Here is a 10,019-nt window from a genome sequence, read left to right as displayed (position 1 = left end):
AAGCAAGACATGGCAAGTTGAGGACGAGATATATATATATTTATGTATGTATGTATATTATATATATATATATATATATATATATTATATATATATATATATATATATATATATATATATGTATGTATATATGGCGAGAGAGAGAGAGAGAGAGAGAGAGAGAAGATCCATGCAAATCCTTCCACTCCTTTCCCTGCTGCCAGTCTCCCCGGAGCTCTGATACCACTATAAGAACAAAGGTACCACTACATGCTCATCTCAACCTATCCTTGCCGCTGTATAGAGGAGTCCCTGGTCCCTATTAAAGGAGCCCCCTTGACCGTGCATTTGTAGATTAGGACCGTGCTCCCCCAATCCTACCTTAGGTATAACTCTCTCTCTCTCTCTCTCTCTCTCTCTCTCTCTCTCTCTTTCTCTCTCTCACACGCGTGCACATTGGAACCGAATTTGCAGTGAGTACTGATAGCCATGATTCCCCTATTGTGCAAAGAGGCCAAGGAGGAATTGGTGTGTCTATAGAAAGGCGGGGTAGTCACAGGGTGACGGAGGGGTTGGCCTTAGTTAGAGTGTAGTGAGGAGGTCATAGGGTCTGGACATGGATCTTCAGCTTTGATGTTGTTGATGAAACCGAGAGGACGAAGGAATCTCCCTACGAAGATGACCATGGTGCTCGTTTTCTACTGTCTACTACCTCAACCTTGACACCCCTAGTTGCTAGTGCCCCCCGCCCACTTCCTATCCTTACATGAGTTTTTACCTAAGAGGCATCAAGTTATGACACATCATTTTCTTGATGTCCAACGTTCCTGCCAAATTTCTTTTTCAAAAGAATGCTAACAAGAAGCGAGCAGAATTCAGATGGAGGTAGCGAGCCGGAAAAATCATTTTCACAAACATACAAAATTCCCTTTAAAATAGATTTCAAAGAGGAAATTTTGCAAAATGACTAGCATGTCTTGAAATTTAACTCTATTTTCTTGTAGGAAGCTCGCCGACGTGTCTTGGATTCCCAATAAATGAGGACCGCAACATCCATCGAAGCCCAAGATGAGGCGTCCAGCTCAAGCGATCTGCAATTCGGCCGCGTCATTTGGAATGGCTGCTGCTCATGTCGATGGCCGGACTCTTTTTTGTCCTCTCAACAGCGCTACCGCAAGCAGTGCAGTGGGGTGACGGCAGCACGTTATACCCAACGACCGCAACCATTCACCGTGGGGCAGCTCCCGATAATTATACGGACCGCTGGAGAGCTGCCTTCGATCGAGAGAGGCAGAGCGAGCGAAGGCTACAAGAGGCGGCCTCTAGAATATCGTCTACAACTGGCCGCCATGGATCATATTTCAAGATTCCTGTCGCCTCCGGCTTTCAGCTTGCAAACACGGGCAGCTACTTTGCGCGGCTTACTGTCGGCAGCGGCCATGCCCGCGACCTCTACATGATCATTGACACTGGCAGCGACCTCTCTTGGATCCAGTGCCAGCCCTGCCAATCCTGCTTCGAGCAGCTCGACCAGCCCATCTTTGACCCGGCAGCCCCCTCCACAAACCGTAACGTCAACTGCGATTCCCCTCTTTGCGCCAGCGTTCCCCCATTCACGTCCTGCCTCCCCATTTCCGGTCATTCCCGCAACGCCTTGCAATCCCGCGGGTTCCAGATTACTTACTACAATAGCTCCACAACTTCCGGCACGCTCATCACCGACACTCTCACGCTGGGCTCCGGCCACAGTTTTCCCAACATGGCCATTGGCTGCAGCACCGCAAGCAATGGCACTAGCTTTGTGGCTGCCGCCGGAGTGCTGGGCTTGGGCACCGGCACCCTCTCCCTCCCCTCTCAGCTCCACAAAAGCGGCCGCCCAAGCACCTTTTCCTACTGCCTGCCCCACATGTCCTCTTCCAACTCCACCCTCACCTTTGGCGCCCCCTTCACCCCTGATACGATCTTCACTCCGCTAGTCCGCAACCCCAACCCTGCCTTGCATACCCACTACTACATCACCCTGGAGGGCATCAGCGTCGGTCGCTTCCGCCTTCCCCTCCCCACGTCCCTCTTCCAAATCAACCCCCGCACAGGCGAGGGTGGCACCATGGTTGCCTCCGTGTTGGAATATAATGAAATATTCCAGCTATCATGCCTCGAGAAACCAAGAGCACCAACACCCGTTCAAATCCACTATTCCCAGCCTTTATAATCACCCCATGTAATCACGCTACTATCAAGCAATCAACCCTACTAACCGCCTATCTGCGTGTGTCTCTTTCTACCTTCTCTCTCATCTCATTCTCTGTGTAACACACATCTACACAATGTATTAATGTTCTCTTTCTGCGCCTCTGATAGTGGGAGGCCCCTTGGCCTTCTACTCCCACATGGTATCAATCGCCAGTTATTTCCTGCACCCCTACTTCCTGATGGGGCCAGCCATTCTTGCTGTTGCTGCCCGAATAGAGAAACCTGCAATGAGCCAATTCTTGCTGCTGGTGCTACCCGCTTCGATGAACCCTGTTTCTCTTGCATGCAAGCCACAGATGGTGCAACCAAAGCCAATTTCAGCGATCACCTGCTGAATGCGAATAATGATACTGTAAATCATACATGTCCTGTGCAAGAGACTCAACTCAACTCCTCCTTTAATGCCAACTCTGAGCGCAGATATGAAGCATCATCTCTTCTTGCACATGCTCTCATTTGTTGCTTTGTGAAGGCCATTCAACATTCCTATTCAGCGCAATGCCTAATGCCATGCAAGCCTTCAAAGACCCCTAACCCTTTACATTCTGCATCCTCTAATGATGCTCCCTCAGGCAACGCAATTTGCCGGGGCTCATTTGAATATACAGAGGACGATGATGCCATCATTGAGGCATTTCTTGCTTCCACGGAAGGGGCACCTGAAGCGGCAGGTGATAAGATACCCAAAATACCCTCTGAAATGCAGTGTATCGGACCTCACTATGTTCATGTTCTTAACAAAGTTTGCGGCATTTACTTTGAAAATTCTGGGGATAGCAGTCTCAATGCTGAGCATCTTTCCAGCCCATTTCTGAAGGCTCACCATCCTGCTGGAGAAAGAGCAGATGATCATGCCATCAAGGTCTTCACTGCTGCTGAGAAGTCATGCCCAACCCATACTGTTGCCCATGCGCGCCAAGGACATGTTGCATCTTATCTTGCTCTACACATTGCTGGCCGTGACGATGATGAAATCATTGCAGCATTTGTTAATGCTTTTGTGAAACCCTGCATATTGGCGTCATTGTCTGTGGAGGATTTCTCATCGGGTGCTGCAGACAACACTGTTCCTGCGCTGGCAGTCACTTCCCAGATGATTCTGGAGGACAATCAATCCCTTTTGCAGGTGAATAATCCTGCTAGCCATGCCCCTTGGCCTACTTTCGGCGTTGTCAATGACTTAGACAATCCAACTGAAGTGCCTAATTCTGCTCTTTGATGAGGCCAGACCCTCTTGCTGCAGCTATACATCACCTCATGATGTCTCTCTTGGCGTAGATCTCCAATATTCACCAAGCTGTAGCCCTCTGCTGGCTGCCTTGCTGATAAACCAATGTAATGCTGCTGCTATTCATAATCGGCCTTGTTACAATCTGCCCCTTGCCCCCTCATCTGCAGTCCTTCAACAGCGAGCCCAATCCTTGCCATGCCTTAACTTGGAGGCAGATGATGATGACGATGAGGGTGCCATCATGAAGGATGTTATCAAAGGCTTGTCTCCTTCTTCAATGCCAACCTTGGATTCTGCAGAGACACTATCACTGATGGTAGACGATGGCCTTTATGGTAACCGTTTGCAAAGTGATGGCCTCCATGAAAATGAAGCAATACAGATTTCAAAGCTCGATGTTCTTGAGTGCTATGACAGTGTCCCCTTTTGCAAATACTGTTGCCGAGCTCCTCGCAATCGAAAACCAACCTTGTGCCACAATTTTGGAATTCAAAATCATCGACGTGATGATCCTTCCAATGGTCCAAAGCCAAAAACTTCAGTAGTTATCTTCATCATGCTCAAATACTTGGACTCCTACCTTATCTTCTTCACCAAAAGCCAATCTGAAGCAAAATCTAAAGCACATGTTTTCGGTCGAAGGGGGGATCAATTGAAGAAAGTCATTCGATGTCAACATGCAGTTGAAGAACTTGATTCTCGTGCGAGAATCAAGATGAAACCTCGACATCAAACATTTCCACTTAACACCTTTCTGCTTGAACCTGATTGATTGTGTAGAAAACCCAATTGAAAGCTAAAGTAAAATTTTTCTATCGTGCACCTCCATCGTTTGATGGAAACAAAAACAGAAAGCACTTTCCAGCTCTTCTAAGCACTTTTCATTCACAATAAAATCTCCTCTCGATCGGCATTCAGCTGAGGGGGGATGTTGGAATATAATAAAATATTCCAACTGTCATGCCTCGAGAAACCAAGAGGCACCAACACCCGTTCAAATCCACTATTCCCAGCCTTTATAATCACCCCATGTACTCACGCTACTATCAAGCAATCAACCCGACTAACCGCCTATCTGCGTGTGTCTCTTTCTACCTTGTCTCTCATCTCATTCTCTGTGTAACACACATCTACACAATGTATTAATGTTCTCTTTCTGCGCCTCTGATAGTGGGAAGCCCCCTTGCCTTCTACTCCCACACTCCGGCACCTCCATCACTACCTTGCCCCCCCTTGCATACATTGCACTCCGCGACGCTCTCTGAAAAACCATCTCCTCCAACGTCCCCACCTCCGCCCCGCAGACCCTTTCGAGCCTATATTCGACACCTGCTACGTCCCAAAGGAGCTCTCTGATGATGAACAAGGCCACCTCTACGCCGGCGTTCCTTGGATTGTTCTCCATTTCGCACGAGGGGCAGACCTTCATCTACCTCCCGCAAATGTGATTGCACCAATTGAGCGTGTTGGTGGTGAGGACAAGCGCGTTTGCCTCAGCATGGCCCCGTACAGAATTGATAGGACAGTCATCGGCAACATCCAACAGCAAGGCATCCGCTTCACTTTCGACATTCAAAATTCCCGTCTGGGATTCTCCACATCTGTTAGCTGTTATATATAGCTATTTGCCATAGTAGAAGATTGAATGACTACTTTTTGAGCCTCTTCTTGAAATGAAAGAGGGGGCTATAATCTGGATTCTCTAGTCGAGATCACCCAAACGACCTTTTCAGCCTCTTCTTGAAATGAAAGAGGGAGACTGTAAGATACTCTTCATTAAACAAATTTTTCATTTACAAAGAGTCTGTTGCTTTCATATCCTTTTCTTAAAATCTCTAACACTGTTTGATAAAAGACAAGGATTGCCTACGATCCTCCCATGGCTTAATGTCTCTAAGGGCGTGTGCTCCTCCTACAGTTTTGTCTTCCTCCTGTAATGTTTTGTCCTGTTGTCTATTTATAATGATACGAGAATCAAGTTATGAGATTCTTTTAGTCTACGAACTATTTCTGAGAGTATTGTTTCTCACTACCTTTCCTTTAAAGCTACTTGGAAAGTTTGTCCCTCTTGCATCTTGTTGTGATGGCATGGGTGTGCTCCATGTGAAATGCATTAGTGGATATGTATACAAGACGTGGTGTCCTTACAAAAAAATTATGATGCAAAAGGGACACGTTTCTATAGGTGACCTAACTTTGTTGCATGCATTTTGAGATCCCCATTTTTTTGTAAAAGTTGTGCACATGGGCTTAAGAAAGACATTCATTACATATCCCCTTCCTATTGAGATCACTTGATACATTGATATGATTACATAGTGTGAAGGACTTGCCTATGCTTGCATAGTGTGTGGGTCTCTCATGACTATGTATCTGAAGTGTGGTGCTCTTTGTCAAGGGCAAGTGTCCGAGAGGATTCAAGGAATTGTTTCTCCCCAGGTATGATTACCTATGCTAACATATGCTTTTACGCTTGCTACCAAGGGATCTTCTTGATACATTGGTTGATATGTACACCAAATGTGGTGTCCTCAGAGGCTATGGGAAAAATATGTTGTGCTTTACAAGTCATTAGTCAATTAGTAAGCCAAATGTGGTTCCATTGTGAAGCAAAGAAATGTTCTCAATGAGGTTTTAGTCCAAAATGTTGTGTCTTGGAATGTGCTCATCGAAACATATGCTAAAGATTACTATGGCAAGGGACCTTTAAGTTGCTTTAACCACATGGAGAGGAAAGGACTCTCTCAAATGCAATCAGTTATGCTTCCAACTTAAAGGATTGTGCACTTACCCAAAAAGTTATTCATGAGCTTCTTGTTTGCTTGTCCGGCTCTAGTAGAGAAACATATTAATCTTGCGAGTATGCTTGATATAGTGTAGTTACAAAAACACATAAAATTCTCGATCTGAATTTTGTTTCTTGGAGCATGTTGATTAAAAAATATTTTCAACATGGATATGGCAAGAAACCTTTGAATTTTTTGTTTTGTGAGATGCAAAGGAAAGGCTTTTCTAATTGAGATGAGCTCATGTAGGCTTGCAACTTGAAGGCATGCAACCTTACATAGTAACATATGACCTTAAAATGGGTGAGATAATTTATGCTGTGATTTCTAGTTATGGACTACTTTGGTTGATATGGGTCCTAGATTGGTATTTCTCTCATCCCACAGGATGTTGGAAAAACACTAGCTATACAGTTATTTGCCATTGTAGAAGATTAACTACCTTTTGAGCCTCTTCTTGCAATGAGAGAGAGAGAGAGAGAGAGAGAGAGAGTGAGAGAGAGTGTAAGATACTCTTCATTAAACTTATTTCTCCTTTGCAAAGAGTCTATTGAATTTTTCATAAAATCTAATATCTAACCGTATTAAAGTGATGTGTGCTATGGATATATCTCAACATGGGTTAAAGTGATCATTTAATGTGGGAGAATAAACGAGAACAAGGGTAAGAATATAGACATGTGCTATGGATCTATCTCAACATGGGGCCAAGGTTAAAGGGGTCCAAATGAGATGTAATACAAATGGCCTATGAACTTCGAGGATAGTGGAATTAAGAGAATTAGAGTGAGCACTTTTGTGAGATCACTTTGACAACATAGAGGGTGAACTTAATTGATGGTAGAAACATAAACATAGTACTTAACTAACTGAGGTGTGCAAAAAAAACTTGGTGGCCTCTACACAAAGATGATGCACACGGACCTCATCAAGGGAGGGCAAAAAAAAACTTTGGGACACCACCTAGCTAAAAGTGCAGCTAGGACGCAAAGTGAGAATCAACACATAGTACACGTGCACAAAGGCATTGGGATACGCACTCATGTTACAGCCTCATCAGGCGAGTTTCTAACACCCAAGTGAGAATGCACACGCAAAAGAAATCCAAATGGAAGGATAATGGTATGAGGAAACCAATCTTGTGCTGTGAGAGGCTTGACGGGGTGCCTATTCAAAACCTCTCTTGACTAACTCTATCAAATGGTTGTAATGGCAAGGGCAATTGTGTGCGTATGTGATTGAGGAAAAGAGAGAGAGAGAGAGAGAGAGAGAGAGAGAGAGAGAGAGAGAGAGAGAGAGAGGATAATAAGAAGAGAAGGTAATAGAAATGTGTTGGAGAGTGGGGAGAATGAAGGGAAGAAGGATCAATGACAATATAATGCAATGCTTCACTATAGTCTCAAGCCTCCATAATCTGCGACATACTCACCCACATAATCGCAAGCAAAGAGTCTAAACATTATGAAATTTTCAATGTGGAGTGGAGTAAGGGTAAGCATCACAAATCCATCAAAAGGCAAGGTTGCAAGTAGCAAAGCTCACACACAAATTTAACTGCTAATGACAAGATATACAAAAAAAACTCCGCCTCCCAAGACACTAGTGGTATCCTAGTGTTGCACTTAAGTACTTAGTGAAGGAAATATACAATGTGGAGATCCCCCTTTGTCTGAGATTGGGGTTCTTTATATATATTTTCTTTCATGATTATATTTAGGGATAAATACAATTTACAAGGCTAAACCGGGGGGGCAAACTGAGATGCCTTGGGAGCCACCACCTTGTCCTTGTAGATGCTTCTCCTAGCTTTGCCACTTGTAATGGTGCTTCTTCATCACCCTCTTGTAGAAATTTTATTTACCCTTGAGGCTTTGAATATGTCGAGTTCTCATCTCACCATTACTGGTAGAGGGAAGTGATCAATGAGGCATAGTAAAGAGGTAGATGTATATATATGAGAATGAGCGAGTGGGAGGTGAAGAGATGGATTTTTCTGAGTTTTGTGGTTGATTTGAGTGGGGTGAAGTGGGATTATTGATCAAAGACAGGAAGTCATAATGAATCTATACTTGTGTGATTGCGTGTGTAGCTCACTAGTGTGTGTGTGTGTTAACTAGTGCACATCCTTACAAGAAAAGGAAAGTTGATGAAGTGCAGCCATGGAATCTTGGGAGGGCTAATTAGGAATGAAGAGTGAAGTTAGTTTTGTGGAAAACTAAGTGTGTGTGTGTGTGTGTGAGAAAGAACATGAATAGGGCAAGATAAGTGAAGACTAGGTGATAGGAAAAAAGGCCCAAAATAGTTGTTTTTTCCACCAAAATGACTCCAATATGGATCCCAAAGGGTTCCATCCAAACTTTTAGGGTAGGTGGAAAGGGAAGGGCATGGAGGGGGTCCTAGGGGGGTCTACTTATGATATGGGATCCATACTTTTAGAAAACTATTGAAAAAATGATAAAAAAAGGCTTGCTTTTCTTGCTTTCCTTATGAGCCAAAGGGGAAGGTGGCCCACATCACATGCACCTTGCTTTGGAGTCTTCCATTATGCATCACATGACCTTGACACCTCAGGATACCTCAAGGGCCCGTGATGTCACCAAGAATCTTATCTGTACACAAGTAAATTTCTGAATGGAAAATCCTGGAATGGTGGATCCTGCCACTTGACCTTCCAGAACTTCCCTCTTTCCCTAAGTAAAATTAACTCCCATTCCCTTTACCATGGAGTTCACCAATGTATGGAACTCATTCCCATGTGAAGCTCATGCATGCCAAAAACAAAACGAGTCATGATTAGGAAGCATCCCCCAAGCGTATCTCTCAACTAGCTATAATTTTCTGTCCGCACTAGCATCACACATGGAGCTAGAAGCCTTCAAAATGCAAGATGATTTTTTTTAAAAAAAATCTCTTTTTATGTTTTTTGGTTTTTTCCTCTGGCTATGTACAAGTGACGACTTCTGGGGGGTTCGTGAAAAGCATGCATCATATAGCCCTCCCCTGATGGCTGGAGACATTCATGTCTCTAGCCTATGTCCCAATCTGAAAGGTTATCAGCAATGCATAGAAAAGTGTCAGCACACTCCTCAACCAATCTGCAATTGTAGGGTTTAAGCCGCCATCCATTTACTGGGGTATGATGCAACTTTCCATCCAAATCTCCTAGCCTATAACTTCCATTTAGGAGCTTTTGCACTACCACAAAAGGCCCCTCCCATTTCAACAAAAACTTACCATCCTTCCTATGATCGAATCGGTTGTCATACCGCAGCACAAGAGATCCCTCTTTGATACCTTTCTTTATCAACTGGCTATTGAACTTTTTTTGTCGCTTCTTTGCATGTGTAGCATAATGTTGAATTGCCGATTCTCTATCTAGTTCTAGCTGCTCCAACTCGATGATTCGTTGCTCCACCTTCTTCTTTTGATCATTCTCATGGTAGGCTTTTAAAACTCGTAGACTTGACAACTCTACCTTTATGGGCAGAAGAGCCTCTTGCCCATACACTAGGTGAAAAGGGGTGTACCCCAAAGAGGTCTTGAAAGATATCATGTAAGCCCAAAGTGTTGCATCTAAGTGTTTGTCCAAGGCCTTTGGGTGCATATGCACTTTCTTAGTGATAATTTTACAAAATAAGGCCATTCACCTTCTCAACTAGCCCATTACATTGAGGATAATAAGGAGTAGAGTGCCTACGCTTTATCTTCAATTTTTCCATTGACTCCCCTACTAGATCTGATCAAAACCCAGGTCCTCTATCAGATAGGAT

At 44.2% G+C, this 10,019-nt stretch overlaps 2 protein-coding genes and 1 pseudogene across 2 annotated transcripts; 2 read left to right on the top strand and 1 right to left on the bottom strand.

The window, feature by feature from the left end:
* The first annotated feature begins 1,114 nt into the window (after nucleotides 1-1,114).
* On the top strand, nucleotides 1,115-2,191 carry LOC147421354 (protein ASPARTIC PROTEASE IN GUARD CELL 1-like). The gene has a single exon (XM_086504632.1). The coding sequence runs from the start codon at nucleotides 1,115-1,117 to the stop codon at nucleotides 2,189-2,191; it is 1,077 nt and encodes a 358-aa protein (XP_086360758.1).
* LOC147421353 (uncharacterized) lies at nucleotides 2,183-5,264 on the top strand (annotated as a pseudogene).
* Nucleotides 5,265-9,274: 4,010 nt separating this feature from the next.
* On the bottom strand, nucleotides 9,275-9,802 carry LOC147421352 (uncharacterized). Its single transcript, XM_086504630.1, has one exon. It carries the CDS (start codon nucleotides 9,800-9,802, stop codon nucleotides 9,275-9,277), a length of 528 nt encoding a protein of 175 aa, XP_086360756.1.
* Nucleotides 9,803-10,019: the final 217 nt, after the last annotated feature.

Source organism: Adiantum capillus-veneris, chromosome 28 (assembly GCF_014529385.1).
Source record: "Adiantum capillus-veneris isolate H3 chromosome 28, ASM1452938v2, whole genome shotgun sequence".
Lineage (NCBI taxonomy): Eukaryota > Viridiplantae > Streptophyta > Polypodiopsida > Polypodiales > Pteridaceae > Adiantum > Adiantum capillus-veneris.
Note: the sequence above shows the minus strand (reverse complement) of the source record. Positions and strands in the feature narration are given on the sequence as shown.

Bases quoted from the DNA above. Each gene is read 5' to 3' on its own strand.
- LOC147421352 (XM_086504630.1), bottom strand. From the start codon at position 9,802: ATGATATCTTTCAAGACCTCTTTGGGGTACACCCCTTTTCACCTAGTG.
- LOC147421354 (XM_086504632.1), top strand. From the start codon at position 1,115: ATGGCCGGACTCTTTTTTGTCCTCTCAACAGCGCTACCGCAAGCAGTG.